The sequence below is a fragment of the Delphinus delphis genome, chromosome 8 (genome assembly GCF_949987515.2).
Source record: "Delphinus delphis chromosome 8, mDelDel1.2, whole genome shotgun sequence".
NCBI lineage: Eukaryota > Metazoa > Chordata > Mammalia > Artiodactyla > Delphinidae > Delphinus > Delphinus delphis.
Genome location: NC_082690.1, coordinates 73,609,557 through 73,629,325, shown reverse-complemented (window position 1 = coordinate 73,629,325; position 19,769 = coordinate 73,609,557). Strand labels below are relative to the sequence as shown.

The 19,769-nt window shown below is 38.8% G+C and overlaps 1 protein-coding gene across 2 annotated transcripts in view; it reads right to left on the bottom strand.

Moving 5' to 3' along the window:
• ZDHHC13 (zinc finger DHHC-type palmitoyltransferase 13) overlaps positions 1–19,769 on the bottom strand; it is a 48,402-nt gene that overhangs the window by 6,260 nt on the left and 22,373 nt on the right. For both annotated transcript variants that reach the window (XM_060018604.1, XM_060018605.1), the window contains exons 6-14: positions 19,452–19,516; positions 17,892–18,054; positions 17,531–17,656; positions 14,614–14,747; positions 11,417–11,517; positions 6,501–6,625; positions 5,570–5,632; positions 4,776–4,869; positions 3,052–3,135 (exon numbers count right to left, since the gene is read on the bottom strand). In XM_060018604.1, the coding sequence (XP_059874587.1) occupies positions 3,052–3,135; positions 4,776–4,869; positions 5,570–5,632; positions 6,501–6,625; positions 11,417–11,517; positions 14,614–14,747; positions 17,531–17,656; positions 17,892–18,054; positions 19,452–19,516 (955 nt within the window). The remainder of the gene's footprint in view (positions 1–3,051; positions 3,136–4,775; positions 4,870–5,569; positions 5,633–6,500; positions 6,626–11,416; positions 11,518–14,613; positions 14,748–17,530; positions 17,657–17,891; positions 18,055–19,451; positions 19,517–19,769) is intronic.

Genomic DNA, 19,769 nt, shown 5'->3' with positions numbered 1-19,769 from the left:
ATTGACCCCCTAACCACAGCCAAGAGCAGCAGTAAGAACACAGGTAGGAAGCAGCAGAAATAAGGGAACAGATCTTCAAGGTTATGTAAAACCAATGACTTTAAACAGGCATCATGAGCATTCATAAAGGACAAGGAAATAAGAATTGTGTAGATTTGCACCTTGAGGTTTCATAAATGCCTCTGACAACTTGATAAGTAGTTTCAGACATTTTCCCAAAGCAGCACTTAAGAGCCCCTGGGACAGGAAGAAAATGAGTCCATGACTTAACTATCAACTGTCTGTCCATTTTTTCTTTTTGAGTCTCATTTGATTTCCAACCACCTTTCATGAATATATGCCAGAAGAATTCTAAGGGCAATCATCATACAGTAACAATCAAGGTAAAAAACGTAAGGTAAATTACACTTTCTTTAGAGCTTCTCATTAGGACTGCAAAGAAAGATGCATTCCATGTACCTGACATAACAAAAAAAAGAATATCATTTCCAACAGCAGGCAGAGGAAACAGCTGCTGAGTGGGAAAGAGTATCTACTTTCTTTCAGCTTATGGATTTCTACTGCTCCCTTCTGGGAATTTTTTTGATAACACAGCATGACTTTGAATGGAAATTTTCATAGGACTGATTTCAGATTTATCAAAGATATGGCTGCAAATGGCCACATACATTATGTTATGCAATATAACACTTTAATATGTACTAACAATACATTCTTATCAGGTGGTCACTGGCTAATGACAGGGAACGCATATTGCTCCAGGTCAATCATTTTGATCTTCAAACAACTCTGACAGTTACGATGTTCTTTCTAACAATGATCTAAAATCTTTCTCCCTGTAACTTGCGGGATGCTGACACTTTGAGTGACTTACTGTCCACCCTGAAAACAGACCTCACAAAAGGGGAAATGCATGGAGGCTGCACAGAGTCAGAGTAGCTGGAACCGGATCCCACGAGGAGGATGAGGGTGCACAGCAGCATTCTGGCACCAGGAGCGTTAATGAGAAACAAAGAAGATGGGATGACAATGAGGCCTCATTAGAAAAATGGAGCACAAGTTCGTTTTTGCCGTCTGTGAAATAACGATAAATGACAGGATGCGTGCATTCGGTGTAAAGAAATACTGTCGGTATATAAATGGGATAAAAGTAACAAAACATGTTCAGCTAGTCTATACAGCTGTTAGTAAATGTAAGGTGGGACTGTTCCTAAGAAACAAAAAAACGTGATACAAAAATTGGTTCAGAGCCAGAGAATAAAGACAAAGAGGAGGGAAGAACCAAACGCATGTAATAAGCAAGCAACTTGGAAAGAATGAATGTGATGGAAAATTACTTCTGTCCTTATCAATACAGTTGTATGCTGGACATAGCCACCACACAAAGATGACTATTTTTAGTGAAGAGAGAGAATGGGGAGAGACAAGAGTGGTGTAAAATCTGGCTCCTCTCCCCGAGGATCAAGTCCAAGGGACAAGTTGGTCCATGGGCCAGCTTAAAAAGGTTTTCCAGGAATATGCTTTATTCTCAGGCCTTAAAAAGGCAGCTCTTTCGACAGAAAGTAGCGCTGTCAAAAAAATCTTTTATTTCTTACACCACAGGACATAATCTAAGAGGTTTTAAAATTTCAATGCTTAGGACTTCTGATGGCCTTTTGACAAGAACTGAGATCAGGGATCACAACCTTCTGACTTAGGTCCATTTGAGATGGTGGCAGTTACAGTGAGCTATGAAAGCATTCCCTAGTGATCAGAGACACCAAAGGTGTCTGTTACGGAGAAGGGCTGACAAGGTAACTGAGACCCCCTCCATGCCTACGGCAGGGCTAAAAATAGATCATTTCATAGATTTTAATTAACAATCTCTAAACATGAAACCCTAAACAAAACAAAACTTGTAATACTGGATGTTTCTGGAGAAGAGATCTGGGAGGCTGGGGACAGCACAGGAGGAACTGTCTTTCAAAAACTAAACAAAGTTTAAATTAGAGAAAGCCAGTGGGTGAGTGGGGTGGGGAGTGTAAGGTGCGGTGGGACTTGGGATGCTAAGGGGAAAAGAAAAATTGTAGGAAAAAACTTTCCACGTCTTCCTGCATCATTTCAGATTTTAGCTCAAGCAACAAACTAGTATTATTCTACCGGCAAAATCTAAGACTTAAGCATGAATACAACAGGAGGGTGGATGGAAACAGATCAGTAGCGAAGCCTCTGCCTCTAGATCCAAATTCTCCTAAAACCTTCAGAATAAATGAATAATAAACAGTTAAACAAATAAAGTCAAAATAAACTACAAGCACAGTGTTTCTGGTTAGGTAACCTATTCCAAGGTCTGAAAAGCATAGTCATGCAATTCTTAAGAGCTAACCAAAATCCTCCCTGCTTCAATTTAAACCCTGTTCTTAGTCGCTCACCTTGGAACAGCTCAACGTCACTCCCTACATGAGACCCCCTCAATGCCCTTCTGCGCTGCTGATGAAAAGTTATTTGCTTTTCTCAGGGATGCAGAATAAGTGAGCTAATGTTTTCTTCCAAGTTATTATTTCCGACCTTTCGATCATTGTTACTGTTTTCCCGTCAGTTCTAAGTTGTGACTTGACATCTGTCAAATGGCATGAGCTTTCAGTTTTGTTCCTTAATTACTGTGACCACCTCCACCTCCCTCCCACAACCTCTCTAGCACCAACCTTTTTTTTTCCCTAGTTTATTTACTTATCACTTCCCTTGCTTTGTACTTGAACACCTACCTGATTTTTACTCATTTCACTGGGGGATAAATCTGCACTTACCTTAAATGAATCTCTATTTCTGACCACTTCTCAAATTTATCAAGGTCACTTTAGAGTAGAATCTCTTCCAAACTACCGACAACTAACCTCTTCTAGCACTTCCTGCAGCTTCCCAATGCTGAGAGAGTCTTAGAGACATTTGTTTCATTTTTATTAGGGTATGGTTTATAGTCATCCAGCCGGAATGTGAGATACAAGAGTTTACAAGAAAAAGTATATGTGAGTGCGGGTGCATAAGTTTGCTATAAGAAAAATTTATACTTACAGATGAAAGATTCATATATAATCCAGTCACACACGATGGAAAGGAAAAATAAGAAGAATATGTAATAATGATGGTTGCCAAAACCTACATCAAAAAGAAAAACATGTTTAATACTTTCTTCCAATGATTTTCCAGATCAAGACCTTATTAAACCACTTCCCTGTCAAAAGCCTTCATCAAAGTAAAAAAGAAATAAGCAGTTGTTTTGCTTTTAAATACAATTAAACCCAAACCAAACAGCTCTGATATGTCATGTTCAATTGTCCATGTTCACTAAACTAATATTTATTCATTACCTACCTAAAAGAAGACACTTCTTTTTTGGATAGAACAAATACAGCTCTAGGATGGCCTATACAGCATTGGAGGGAGGGGAGGAGGCAGGATTTGGGGCAAGTCATACCCTGTCTCTTCCTTCCTTCTGTGTAATAAGTTTATATAAGTACAACTTCTGGACATCAAGTACTGACTTAATCAGGGGAACAGAGAAAACAAATCTGAGGGGCAACAGATATATTGCAGGAGACTGACACAGCAAAAGAGGGGCAACCTGCGGCCTGAGAAAGGCCTACAGAAGCAAAGAAGGGGTGAGGGGGCCGGGCAACCAAGCCCCACTGTTGCACATGCTGCCCCCTTGATGCTGGAGATGGCAGCATTTTGATGCTGATGACACAAAAGCTCCTTAGCCACCATCACGTTCCCACCTCCTCCTGAGGTAGCAAAGCCCAGCAGAAGGAGCAACACCCACTGGAACCAGGAGACCCAGATTTATGAATGACAAGCTGTGTGACTACAGGTACATCATTTAATGTCTCTGATTCAGTGTTCTCACTTTTAATATGGGGAAAACATCTCTTCTGTCTACTTCACAGGCCTGTGGCAACCAAACAGGATGATATATACGAAAACACTACGTAATCGCAATGTGATAAAAATATGTGGGCTCATCCTATTGTTTTCCCACTGCCATTCAAAGGTGCCTGCTATAATGCCAATCATCTCATCTCTGCGGTGGGATGGGGTACACGAAGCCCGGAAGCCCAGGAATTCTCTCTTCACCTGTTCTCTAGGAACAGTGGAGAACATCAAAATGCACCGAGGAAAGCTGCCTGAGCTGAGGCAGCCTTTTGTTCATCAAGATTATACATGCATAGCCTCCCCTGAAGACCCATGACCATAGTTCCTCTGAAGTTCCTCATAATAAAGCCCTGGCTTTTACTGTGACGGCTCGGAGGAAACCCAGGGCTTCAGATCAGAACACTGCCTGGGTGGAAGGCAATCCCCAGACCCCTGCCATCTCTGGTTCTAGCACCTACCTGAGCCTTAGAGGCAAGTAGAGAAGGTGAATAAAAGGGACAAGACACAAAATATGGAAAAGACATGGTATCTAGAGTGGAAGACTGGCACTACTAAAGAGATCTCAAGCAAATAATTTGACCTTTAATATTTTTTCAACTCTAAAATGGAGGTAATAATACCAACCTCTGATGTGCAAAAAGGATACTATATATGAAGGTACTTTATACATGTTAAAATATTATACAAATGACATTAATTATTATTATTAACATCAAGAGTCAGTGTTCCAAAGGTGTTAGACCACAAAGCTGATTCTCTGACAAGCAAGAGTGGACCCCTTACATGCTTTCCACTTTTTCTGAGTCACACACATAACTAAAGAGAGCTGAACTTCAAAATGGTAAATGGAAACTTGAGCCTCTCACCGATGCACCGTCCAGTCCACAGGCAATGTTGATCATACCGAGCCACACAGGAGTCGCACACGTGGCAGTGGAGTGACCTTAATGGCTTCCTTATCTAAGTGGACAATTAAGAGAGATCTAAGCAAAAATCAGAATCTCAAAGTGGTAACAAATCAAAAGCAAAATCTTATTCCTAAATTATAGCGACACTGGCACAAATAATCCTACATCGATCATCAATTCACTTAGAGGCTCTGGGATGCCTTATTACTATTTACTTCCACATGTCTAATTAGGCCATCACTAAAAGGGATTTGAATTCCAGAGCTTACTGACACTGACGAAGGGGAAAAGAGGCAGCACCACACAGCAGAATGAGCCCTGGACTAAGAAAAAGGGAACCGAGTTACACTTCTGGTTCTGCCAATAATTTAGGGAAAGTTACTTCCTCCCTTTAGGCTATGAATCTTCAGTTGCTAAATCAAAGGTTTCACTAAGTGGTTTCTAGGGTCATCATGAGCCTCTGACTCCAAGTTAGTTCTAACATATGCTTCATGGCAGGAAAAAGCAAAGAAAACACACAAAGAGATTTAACCACAGGCAACTTCAAGAGATTACAAACATCATTCTCCCACATGTTCAAGGCAGAAGACTGTTCTGACAGTAATGCAAAATTTTAAAAAACAAATTTTACACCTGGTAAAAAGAAAGGTGTATAAATATACCATGAAGATTTGAGAAATGCTTACATGAGCAATGTAACCAAGAATTTGCTTTTACGATGGGAAAAAATTATAAAGAAAAGACTCACTCACAAGACATGATGTACAAAATGTTCTGAAATCCAGACAGCCGGTCTCTGCAAGGGTGATGATATTCTGAAAGACATCAAGTTTGACCTTACGTTTGCGTTTTGTTGGGGAATGGATGATGCATGGTTACATACCGTTCTCACAGCTCTCTCTTCAAACTGAGGTAGCTAGAAAGCAACTTAGAAGACTTGCCACCATATCATTCTGTGCTTGAAATATGTGACTTTTCAAGGCAGCATTTTCAACCATAGCCAATAAATTAGAATGCACAAAAATTACACCCCCCTTTTCTCCATGAATGGCAATGATTTTTCAGTTATAATATGCTATAGAAAAATAAATACATACATTATACACTCATAAAAAAGGAACAAAAACCACCTACACATCAGAACTGATGGTTATAAGCACCAAAGGCAGTCTTTCAGGAACACTGGCTTTAGGTAACACAGAAGACAACAGTCTCCCCAACTTCTAAACATTCACGAGCAATGGAAGACACATAATGTCATCTGACAATTTCATGTCTGAGGAAGAGAAGGGGCCTCTTCTCAGCCAGTAAGGAGAAGGACTCTCCTTGATTCCTGCCTAGATACCCTCCATGTACTTAATCGGGGAATTTAAACTGTATGATCATTATCTAAGTATTACTATAAAGAAGTAGGCGCTCACATCTACTGACAGAAATTATACCTGAAAAAGTCCCAGTGGGATATTACTGTAATAAAAAATAAAAATATTTTTTAAACTTTCATATAAATAAATGACAGTGGAGAAATCTGTTTGTTGATTTTAATCATCCCACATTTACAGTGCATCTATTAGGTCCCAGGCACTAGAGACATAGGCACGACAAAAACCAACATGGTCGTGACCCTCTACAGTTTCCATACCCTCCTATAAAAAAATCAGTAACATTACAGAGAAAGCTCACCATCTTCCTTTCTTCTTCAGAAGCCTTAGTGAAGCCTGGATCAGTTGCCCAAGTCTTGTAGAAAAAGTAGAGGAAGGCTACTAGGCTGAGAATGAAAACGAAATAGAAAATGGTGCCTGCTAAATGTTAAAGCAAAGTTAAGGAACATATCAGACTTCCAGTAAGAACAGCCTAATTATGATGAAAGAAAATTTCATCACTGGTGCCTAAGAGTCTCTTCTCTCTGCATTCTAGCCTCACCTTCCCTTACGTACACATATCCCTACCCTCAAACCTGGCCCCATTCTATGCTCTAATCCTGTAGGAATTTGCTCACAGTTGGCTAATAATTAATCTCTTCTCATTAGTTGAAACTCATAAAATATTGATAGGAATAGTTATAATATAGGAAGAACCTCCTAAAAATTGAAAAACCTTCCAGATCCAAATAAATTAATATCTAAACGGTGTAACTGTGGCTCTCCTGTGCACATCTAGAACAGTATTTTCTGATCATTTTAACAAAATTAGTCAAAGAAACAAACCACTGAATTCAGAGAGGCCAACTAAAACTATTTCCCTATATATTAAATTAATGCCAGCAAAGATTTCCTACTGGAAAGTTTTCATAACTTAATCCTTGTAACTGTATTAGGCTGAGTTAATTCAGAAACAAATTGCTCTCCTTGCAAAGACATTACAAATCAGATACTATTTGGAAAGGCAGATATTACGGATAAGTTAAGATAAAGTGTTTCAAGGATAAACATTACCCACTTTGAAGTGTTTTTGAAATGGTACAAATTCTTTGTATAAAAAAGTAAAACTCTGCCCCAGGGAAAGACAAATGAATATGCAATAATAAACCGATACTGCCAGTAGTAAACCAGTTCTCCTTGCCCAATTAAAATCACTATATTGACATAGTAACTGTATCTGCCTTCCAAGGTGTTGCCAAGATGTTCTTGTGCTAAACTTCAGAGTGGAAAAGGTGGCCATAAAATAAAATTCTGAACGCTTGCTATTCAAAGTGTGGTCCATGGGTCCCACAGTAATGGCTTTACCTGGAAGCTTGCTACAAGGGCAGAATTCCAGACCTCACCCCAGACCTGCAGAAGCAGACTCTGGATTTTAACAAGATCCCTAGAGGATGCGCACGCACATTATAGTTTGAGAAGCACTGCTCTAGCCCACAAAAAACAATACAACCACATCTGGTTCAGGTAGGCAGGAACGAATCCTGTTGGTTTAGTTTATCTGTTTATCTGCAGATGGGCCTGGCTTTAAGAAAGATAGGATCCAAAAAAGTTGTGTGAAACTGAAATTTAATTCCCATAAAATCCTGATCAACACACATGACACAGTCTCCAAAACACATTCAGTTTAATCACATGATAATCTCATGTGTATTGACTGGACCAAATTTTGGGCTCTTATTCTGAATAACTTTCAAAACCAATCCCAGGAGAATCAATGGATTTTCTCCTTCCAAGTAACCTGAATTGCACTACATTCCCTCACATAAAAGCCAAACATTCCTTGCTTCCATGTCCTTGCTTTGTGTGGTTCATTGCCCTCAAGTGCTCCCTACTTCACCCCATCTACTTCTAAAACCACATTTTTGGGACGTCCGAGTCCTAACTGCCTTCAAGACCTAACTTAAAATCCTCCTTCCCCCTTTAGGTCTTTCCAGATTCCCTATGGGAAAGGATTCTCTCCCTTCCCTGAACCTAAGAATGCTTATTCTACAGCACTTAGCCCTTAGGTCATAGTTGTTTGTAGACATCGCAGCCTCACCAGTTAGCTTGTGACCCTTTTGCAGTTAAAAAGTTTCTCAAAGTGGTTCTAAAATCTGCCTTTTTATAACTTGGACTAACTGGTTTTCATTCTTTAGCTCCTTTATTTCTACACTGTAGATCTACACTATAGGTGTCCTATAGATAGACCCTATAGAAGCTGCTTCCCCATTTGTTCAATAATTATTGAGTGCTCATTCTATACAGTGCACTGGCTTCCAAATGACAGACTTCCAAACACCTGAAATTGGAAGGCAGCGCTCACACCTCCAGGATAAGCAGCAACAGCATTCCTCCTACAACACGCTCTCCTGGGTATGTTCCTGCTTTGTTCCTGCTCTCTTTCAAAAGAACACATCTCAGCTGTGTCCTGACCAGGGCAGAAGACAGTGAGATTGCTGATGTCTTTTCCTTGGACACTCACATCGTCCTTATATACTGGCTTCCTTGAAAGCTGCATCACTACCCATGCTGGGTTTTTAGTCAAAGTTCCTGGTTCTTTTTCACTTGACCGGAACCTACGTCATTCCCGAAACAATGCGCACTTGTACACGTTGATCCTCTGAAACTCAGCATTAGGGGCTTCACATATTTATCCTTCTGAGTTAAGTAACTCAGCTAGAGACAGAATCACAAATGTAACGTTCAGTGGTTCGCCATCTCTTTCCTGAATCCTCATCTTACTTCCAAACTCATCAGTTAGGTCCTCTCTCCTCTCAAACCTGCCTCATAAAAGATAAACACATTATTTGCTGAACATATAAAAGGCACCAGAAGAAACTGCTCATCTGAGGAGCTAACCTAGAGCTGCTCTTAAAATTAATCCCAACATGTAGCCTTCCACACAGATTTTATTCATAAGAGCAATTAATAATAATAATAAAATAACAGGTATTCTTTACAGAATGGGGACTATGGTCAGCACCTTACAGACATCCTAGCGCAGTAGTCCTTGCAGCTGCCCCATGAACTTGGTACTGTTATCTCCAATTTATAGAAAAACTGAGACTCAGTGAAATTATTTGCCCAATGGTACATAACTAGTAAGAAAAAAAAGCCTCAACTCCAATTCATTCTGTCTGATTCCAAAGACCATACTCTTTCCATAGTTTCCCAGACTCTCTTCCCACGATGGGCAAGGCGGCTGTGGGAGTGGAAGCCCCATGCAATCCACACTTGGCAACACGGCTAGTCTACACTCTCAGGCTGGGTCTTTCCAGGGCAGCGCCTCAGTGTACACCCGAGGCGGTTCAAACAGCATTTACCATTCAGCCTGAAAACCACTGATCTGATGGCGCCACCTACTGACCGACCTGCCCTCACCAGCAGTGGCCTCACACGGGTGCTTAGAACAAACGGCTTCATGCTGTACGTGTGAGTAACATACCTTCCTGTCAACTCCAACATCTTAAGATTCTGTCCAGCTATGGAAATCAAAACAGTTCTTCTGATATAATGACATCTTCACAAATATTGAACAGCAGTAAACTCAACTGAATACGAAGCTGAATACTAATTAAATACCTCTGTAATTGAGGTTTTCAAACTACAGTGCAGTAACATGTTTGTTAATACTAATGCTGCAAATTTGAAATAATTCAATGTAAAAACTACCACATTTTAGGTACAAAATTTGGAATAGTGTGAGTTTCTCACATTTTAAAAATTCATCAAGAAACACAATTTTTAAACTGTGCTTACTCCACTGCATGTGAGTTGGTATATAAAAGTATCAGCCAGCCCTTTCAGTACCATGTCAACTACAATAAGATGTACCAGCCTTGGGACTCCTACAAGTGATAAAGTATTTTTGTATCACATTATGATATCATCCAAGCCTTTATTAAGTGGTGGTAATAAGGCTAGTGCTTAAAAAGCTGCTCTCAAATCAATAATTATGAGACAAAGGTTAGATGTAATAAAATCTTTTGAAAAAAGTCAAATGCCCTCCGTAGTATGCTGTGCCATTCATTTAGATTAAAGGAATCTGAAAAATATGAGAGCTAATGCTCAGAAATAAAAAGCATCCTTAAAGTAAAAACATGCTATATAGTGAGGGGAGATGCACTCTGAGAACTCATATGCCTCTCTCACTTTACATTTATTCCTATGAAAAAGTATTCTTGAACTGAGCGTATGCATCTCTCTCATAAACAGTATTCTTTCTTTTCAAGTGTGTCACTACTAGAAAGAGAAATAACGTAGAGCTAAAGGAATACGCTTAAAGGTACATGTCTATCTACCATACCCCTTCTTCCCTTACCCTGTAAGGAAAACAAGACTTTAATGTCTTCCTAGGGTCCTTCGAAGGGGAAAAAGGAGCCTGGAAAGAGGTGGGAACATCAAAAATTGGAGAAAATGCCTCTTTCCCAATGGGAGCTATAAGTAACTATAAAGTAAGAAGTAACCCCTATCCCCACTTCTAGGTGACTAGACTTGGCCTGGGCCCTGCTCCTCAAGTGATAAACCTATCCCTTAGATGAGATTTTTTAAGCTACGGGCTGCCATCCATTAGTCGGTCATGAAAGAAATAAATGGGCTATGACCAGCACTTGTTAAAAAGGAAATAGAATAGGATAAAACAACAAAATATCAGAGTAAAGCACATATTCAGATTATTGCTTTCTGAAACATTTTTCACATATGTTTTGGGTGGCAATGCAAATTTATTTATACTGTGTACTGAAAATCACTGCCTTAGATAATAACACTGCACTGACCATTGCTGAGGAGGACATATTTCCTCCAGTATTCTTCCCATGCAGGAGACCTTGGTACCCAGAAGATTTATTCATCACCTATAACTGCTGACCAAGTTAAAAGAACCATCGGACCTTGAAGAGAATCTCAAGGCAATACAACAAATTTTTATGGATCTAAATAAAACAGTAATTCATTATATTGTTTCCTTCCTATGAGTAATCAATACTAGACACCTGCTGTTTCCATAGTGTACTCTGAGATCATTTCCAGAATTCAGTAGATTTCCAACATTAAACATCTTCAACCAGGACCATTAAATGAATATAAATTTGACTTACTTTCCCTGGATCTCTTCTAGTAGCTAAATTTCTAACAATGGCATTAGTAATTTTTAAAAGCAAAATGAGATATGCATTTAAATGTAACCTGGAAGGATATCAGGAACAAATAAGATGAACCAAGTCACAAATATCCAAAAAATGGAACTCAGCAGAAAGACTGTTGGTAAGTACATAAGGCTCTTATACCCGACCAAGAACCTACAGGAAAAAAAAGGATAAAGTATTAGTGAAAATAAGCTCGAATCATATTAATTTTAGCTCTAAATCCCCTTAAGTAATAATAGTAATAATAATGATGCCCTCACATAACAACAACAGCTTTCACTGAGTGCTGTGCGCCACTTTCCATGTGGTAACAGAGTTACACACCATCATCACCCCATTTTACATGTGAGAAAACTGAAGCACCGGGACCTCATAAAGTGAATGTTCTAGTTCCCACAATTAACTTATAGATTATTCCATTCCCAATAACTTTACACTTTCAAATCTTTTTTACTTCTATTGCAACATATATTTGTATTTCTTTCTTTTCTGGCATATCATATTTTCAAATACTCCAAAATGCAAAAATATAAGTCCTTGGAGATTCACCTTCGCATTTAACAAGCTTTCTTCTAGAGGCTAACAGTGTATTTCTGAAACATACAGATGCACACAACCTTGAGCACTTTCATCCCACAAACAGCTTGCAAAGCAGACCCTCGATGTGAGAAGACACATAAAGGCTAACGGTGACACTAGTCATCAAACACCAACCGTCTCGCTTGGGTCAAAAGCAACCTGGAAGTCCACATATAACTTGCTCAAACGTTTAATATTGTTGTTTCAAATGAAAAAATCTGTCTTTTACAATAAATACTCGATATAGTAAATCGGTACATGAATAGAGTTTACCTGGATCTACTTTAAAATTTATACCAGAAAAAAAAAAAGGGTGATGGTAGATATTAAAGGGTTTTTAAAAAGCTATCAAGATCATAAACACAATTATGATAAAATAATATCTGACAACAACTAAAGATCCCAAACCTCAGGTCCCCAGTATGCTGCCAGAATAGGCCAAATAGCGCCCATGTAATCTCCATGGCATGGCTTGTCTGAGATTTTGCAGCAAAATATGTTTGACCTAATTAAGTGGTGCAGTGAACCACCTAGTTTGTAACAGCCTGCTACTACGACCTGTCTACTTCTAACAGGTATCTCATAGCAGCCTGGATCAATAAGCAACCTCCCGTGGAGCCTAATAACAGTGGAAGTTTACAGCTGCTTACCTCCGTGAAATTGGGACTCTATAGAGTGGGAGAAATAAAAGCAGTTACCATATGAATTTCTCTCCTGTTTGAATAGTGTACATATGCTAAGCCTAGCATACGAAGCCCTCAGCTCGCAAACAAAAGTTTCCATATACATTTTTTGTAATGTGAGTTTCTATTAAAACAAACAAAATCTCAAATGCCCCTATCCTAGGTGAGTAGATATAGCCAGCCTTTGCTTTCTCTCTGGAAAAAAGAAAAAGTGATGATTGTAATTTGGCTTAAAATTTATCTGAAGACCAAGTCAACCCAATTAGTGGAAAATAAATGAATATCTCTAACTTATAAGTTTTCTGAATAGCAGACAATTTTAGGCATTTTGCTATTTTTCAGAAATTTGAACTTTTATTTAACATTTAAATTCATTTCCAGCCTACTGTCCTGCTCTTGAGTGATTAAGAGGTAAAATTCCTCTAATGCTTTGTTTTTTGTTATAACAAAAGCAACTCATGCTTATTCTACAAAATGCTGGTAATCAAAAGAAGGACACAGAAATACTCATAATCGCACCCTGAAGAGAGCAACACAGCACTTCCTTCCAGATTCTCTTTTATGGATCATCATCGTTACATTTTCCTTTCAGTGACTGAAAATGTTCAACAGGAGAGACAAGTGTCCTGCTTGTATGAGCCTTACATTCCAGGAAACAGTGATTAAGTGCCATGAAGAAAATACAATGGGGTGATGCAGTACAGTCAGTCAGGCATGGCCTCGCTGAGGAGGGGACGCTGGAACTGAGGCCTGACTGACGTCTCCCGCTATGCAACAATATGGTATCAGAACCCTTCAGACAGAGACACAAGCAAGAGCCAAGGCCAAAGGTGGGAATGAGCTTGACGTGTTTTAGAAACAGAAAGAAGGATGGAGGGCAGTGAAGGGAAGAGATGATGTCAGAGGGGAGGGAATGAATTACATAATACCTCACAGGCAAGGAGTTTGGATGTCATTCTGAGAACAAGGAAAAGCCACTTGAGGGCTTTACACAAGGAGAAAAGACAGAAACTGGTTTGCCTTTTTAAAAGACCACCCTGATTGCCAAGTGAGGAGGAACTACAGCGGGTAAGAGATGGAATCAGGAGACCAGTTGGGAGGCTTGGTCTAGGGTGCCAGCTGAGGAGAGGCAGAGAGCAGACCAGAGAGCAGGAAGGACTTGGTAATGTGCTGAGTGGGGGAAGCGAGGAGAAAGGAAGAACAGAGGAGGACAGTAATCCAAGGATGGTACCCCTTATTCATGTGAGGAACTGGGTGCCATTCTACAGGGAAAGGGAGGTGAGAAGAAGAGACTGGGGTGTGACGTGATTATTGAGTACTGTGTGTTGGCCACTGTTTAACCATTGTATTTGTATTAACGATGAGGCAGGCATTGTCACAATTTTCATCCTCATTTTATAGACGAAGAAATCGAGGCACAGAGAGGTAAACCAACTGGCTCAAGGTCAGACTGTTATGTGGTAAAGCTTGACTTGAACCCAGGCAATCTTTATATATATCATGTATGAATATTTTCCTAAAAATAGAACCATACCATAGTTACTATTTTATAACTTCCTGTGATTTAATTAGGTTGTTTCAACTAAAAAACATTAAGAGCAAAAGTAACTAGTTTACTAGTTTAGATTTAGAATCTAGATTTAGAATAGGAAAAAACAAAATTTCTGAAAAATGGGCAAAAATGCTTCAAGATGCAAAACAGTTACAAAAATCTCCCCATTATTCACTGAGATTAACAATTCAAAAAGTGAGCTAGGATATTTATTTTCCACCAATTGTCAGTGCAGTTAAATTACTGGATTGACCAATTTGCTTTCAGTCAAATCATATGCCAGCAAAGCTCTTCCCTCCCACCCTGAGGATGTTTCTACGTGATAAGTAACATGCACAGTTCAATAAAAATCTGCAACTCCAGCTAATCAGCAATAGAAATAAGCACTCAAATTGGAAATGCTATAACCAGCCTTGCAGAGATTGATATACACACCTTGGAAACAAAGATGTCAGAAAAAACAATACTATTAGAAGAAATCCTTTTAAAAGCCAAGAATCTGAACTGAAGTCCAATATGTATCCAACAGCCCACATGGTAATCACACAAAGCATCATCAGCAGGAAGAGCTATTAAGAGATTCAGAATTTTAGAACTTTATGGATTTTACCACCTAAGTAGCTAATAATAATTAGTTCAATAGAAAAACTACTTCCTAAATATACAGTAACAATTAATACAACAGCAGAACACAGAATTTTTCTTCAAAATTGCAGATTGATAAATCTGAAGTTTGAGAAATTACAAATCTTGGAAACAATCTTTTAAAAGCCTTACATTAATAAAACGTTGCTTAAACATGTTTTGTTTTGCTTTCTTCCACTCCAAGAAATGGTGATCTTTTAAGAAAAGTGTTGATGATAGCTGACATTTAAAAAAATAATTTCTTTCAAACAGTATTATATGTCAGAAAGCATAAAGCAAGACAAAAAGACCACACAAAAATCAACACACCCAAGATTCAACGAAGAGAGTATAAGAGTTCCAACCTGGGCACCGCATGGTGCCATCCCCTGATAAAGAAGGTTAGAAGGAACAAGTCTGAATTGCGTTTAGGGCACATGGAACTGTAGATGCCTATGGACGTCTAGGAGATAGCCAGGAGTCAGTCAGAAAAGCAGGCCTACCACACAGGAGAAAACCTGGTGTTCATCAGTATACAGGTGGGAAAACCAGGAATGAAGAGCATCCTGAGGACTGTGTGCAGGTAGAAAGGGGCAGAATCTTGGCCGTCGGAAACACTCAAGGGTCAAAAAGGTACGTCCCAAAAGGTAAGTAAGTAGAGTGATCAGTATGACCAGAAAGGCAGGACGAGAACCAGAAGAAAGGTTCCAGTAAAGCCAGGGGAGAGAGCTTCAAGAAGGGAGTAGTTCTCAGTGTCAATGTCACATGGAGGCCAAAGACTTAAACATATCCTCAGGATGCTAATAATTCGGGTTTATTCTGAAAAGTTAAAAGAATGAAGCGTCTACAAACCAACAGTGTGGCTATCTGCATTGAAGCCAGGCACCACATCTGTACAATGCAATCCCTTAAGTGCAACATACATGACCTTGGAAGTAAGCAGGGCTCATGCGACAGCAAAGGGAGAAAATATATTCTGCCCTATCTTCTTCAATCTTTACTTCCCTGAGCCACGTTCTGAGGACGGATAATTTCAAATGATATGAAATCTTTAATATGCTTCCAATTCTAATCTGCATGATAACACAAAATGTGCAAGTCTAGATTTCTTTTTAAAAAAGGTAAACTTGGAATCTACAAGCAACATGATCTCAGTACAGAAATAACAATTAAATGTGGATCTCAAAATTTTAATCCCAGATACAGTACTCACAGATGAGCCACACTATTTCCTCATTCAACAAATATTCCAGTGTGTACCATATGCTAGGCACTGTTCCAGGCACTTAGGGGCACATCGATGAATTTAAGGTCTTTCTCTCAACGGGGCCTAAATTCTAGACAGAAAAATGTACTAACTGAATTTTATAGTATATAAAAAGCTGGATGGAAACCAATGTAAGGACTTCGGATTTTTTTTTTTTTTTTTTTTGTGGTATGCGGGCCTCTCACTGTTGTGGCCTCTCCCATTGCGGAGCACGGGCTTCGGACGCGCAGGCTCAGCAGCCATGGCTCACGGGCCCAGCTGCTCTGTGGCATGTGGGATCTTCCCAGATCGGGGCATGAACCCGTGTCCCCTGCACTGGCAGGCGGACTCACAACCACTGCGCCACCAGGGAAGCCCGACTTTGGCTTTTATTCTGGGAGAAAGCGGGAGACATCATATTATTCTGAGCAGATGAATAATAGTATCTGACTTACATTTTAAGATTCACCTGGCTGCTCTGTTGAGAAGAGACTAGAGGTGAGTAGAGGCAGGGAGATGTCAGACAGCTGCAGAAATCCACATGAAAGATAACGGTGGCTGGACCAAAATGCCATGGTAAAATGGTAAGAAGGGTCAGATTCTGGATATATACTGAGAGCAGAACTAGCCAATACGTTTTCCTGACGGACTGGATACGTGATTTGACAGAGAAAAGGCAAAGATAACTGGAGAGTGGGAGTTGCCACCTACTGAGATGGGGAAAGCTGTAGATGGAACAGTTAGGGACAGTGGGGAGGAGAGATCAGGAGCTCAGTTTTGGATGTTATGTTGATGATGCCTATTGGACGGTGAACTGGACAAATCAAGGTAGCTGGATATACAAGTATGGAAAGGTCTGAACTAGAGATAACTTTGGGAGTTGTCAACATAGAGAGGGCATTTAAAGCCATGGAAGTTCATGAAATCACCAAGAGAATGACTAGAAAGAACAGGGCACTCTACCAATAAAGGGGGGGAGAGAGCAGAGGAGATGGCAAAGGAGACTGAGGAGTAACCGTTAACTTCTTTTTCTCTCCCTCCACATACCTAAATGCAAAATTGGTGTAGTATTCATGATGACCCTCTGCATAGAAATCCCATGCCTATTAATCTAGAGTCACCCTGAAGGTATAATTACTAATTATTATTCGATAAGACGATGCTATCATATATGAAAACGTTAAATAGTGAAATCAATTCAATACCCCATTTTAATAATTTTAATTATATTCTCTATTACAACTTAGATTTTCCTGGCCATTCGTGGAGCTTTGGAGCCATCTAGATAAGGACCAACAATAAATTGCCAATAAAAGTGCCAAATTTCCAACTGTGGGTTATGGGATGTGTGGGAAAGATATAATCAGCAGATATAATGCAGCACTAGGCCAACTCCCTGGTTTCCCCTGATGCCTTAAAAAACAAAAACAAATGAACAAAACAGTTCTTATAGCCCCCAGAATAGGCCCCGAATAAAAGTACCTCGCACTTCTGCAGCCACCTCCAAAGTCTGAAATTTTTGTTGGCTCGCATTTTGGCCTCTGATTTTAGCATATGAATAATGAGCCGATTTTTGTTTTGCGCAGCCATATCAAGAGGGGTTTCTCCCTAAAAAAAAAAGTTCAATTATATTTTTGATATATCAATACCATAGATGCTAAACATTTTTAAAAACTCACCAGAATCACAGATTCACTGTATTTATTCCAAGGGTAGCCAACTATTATTGTTTATACTTATCTCATGGTAACCGAAAACATATGTATAGCTTATCTTTATGTTAATTTATCAGTCTTCTAACTCAAGATATAATAAATTAAGGGAGATAAACACCTGGTCATACCTTAACATTTCGGATATCCAGGCTAGCACCAGCTTCCAAGAGTTTATCAACGGCATTAACATTTCCTGCGGCAACTGCCCAGTGAAGTGGAGTGTTTTGGTGTATTTTGTCAACTACATTGAGAGAGGGATTAAACTTTAAGAGAAATCCAGTTGGTTCTGACCTGTCTCAAAACAATAAAACACCAAGAGATATTAGACAGCTGAATGATTTGAAGGGTAAATGTAAACAATGAAACTGTTTGCTAACGTATCAATGAACCAATCAGTAAGTATTCTGAAAACTGAGGAACTTCTCTGTGCAGAGTTCCATTCTAGGTGCTAATACTGGAGAGTTCCCGCCCCAAGAGACATCTATTAAGTGATAGTCTGCTATATAATGTAATTTTAACATCAATACTGTGGGATAACAGCTTTTGTTTTTCAAATTTTTACTTTCATGTTGCTGTTCTATTGGTTAACATTTTTTTTACACTTAACTTCGGCCAACATCAAATGCTATGTTATTTATCCAATTAAAAAATTAAATGTACAACATTATATTTGAGGAGATAAACCAAAGCTAACCACATTCTCCCTCCAACCAATTACTGCATAAAGTGGTATAAATAATGTCCTAAAATATTTGTTTATCATAGAAAGTTATGGACTTGAAAGCAGAATTCAATGAAATATTTTTACTTTATCGTCAACACCTTCCCTTCTTTTATGACTACTCAAGAGATTCCTTTAATAAAACAATATTCTACCTTACTTATTCTATCAAGATTTTTAAACATTATACCTGACTTTACAGTTACCAGCAATGACAAAATGCTTTCTGACAAAATTCTACCCCAGCCCCACCTCTACATGAGCTAAAAGGAAATGGCATCAGAACTAACTCAGTTCCTAGGGGAGACATCCTAAGTAAAATCAGAATCAGAAATTAAGTACAACGTTGGAAACAAAACTGATACAGGGCAAACTGTAGCATGTATTTGAATAGAAGAATAACAGAAGTTGGACAATATGGTGATCAATAATCACAAGTGATGATCAATAATCACAATATGGTGATCAATAATCACAAAAACTTAAATATGTAAATAACTGATATGAACATATAAACATACTATTTTCATAGATCAGTTATAATTAATATTTTCAGAGCAGTCAACAATGTCAGAGAACCTCAAAATTTATTGTTTTCTGGAAAGTCTATTTCTCATCTACATTTCAAATTATGAGAGCATTTAAACCTGTAGCCATTCTTGAAAAATGTAAACTAAGAAATGTATGTCATGTTAATAAGTATATGCTATGGAATCTCTACCTGTTCTGTAAGGAAATATTTTTTCTTATTAGCAGCTTTCAAACTTTTCCCCAAAGCTACCAGAAAACAGAAAATTTACTTCAATGGTGCTTTTCTAACTACAACTACATTAAAAGTCCATATCACAGTCACAAGATGGAAAATCTTACTTTCTTCCTCAGAATGTTGTGTCATCTCACAAAGACTAAGATACTTAAATTGCTGGATCAAGAGTCAGAATAAGGCAATTCAATTAAACTCACTTACCCAAGTACTTTGTGAGCTGATAACATGAGAGGTGTCTGCCCATTTACATCTGTCATATTCACACTCTGTTCAAAAAGAAGAGTCAATCAGCCTAATTGTAAACAAAGTCAAGATTCTGTCTCCTCTCTTAGTAGAAGTATCTCTTTAATACATTCAACACCACTAGTGTGTCTATAAGAAGGATTCAAATATCATTTGAATAAAAGAATGTTCTGCTTCACATCCACAGGGTTAAAATCCATTGATCTCTACAAAACTTTTTAAAGGGAAAATCTGAATATATGATTTTAAATCTCGTACGCTGTGAGTGGAAGACAG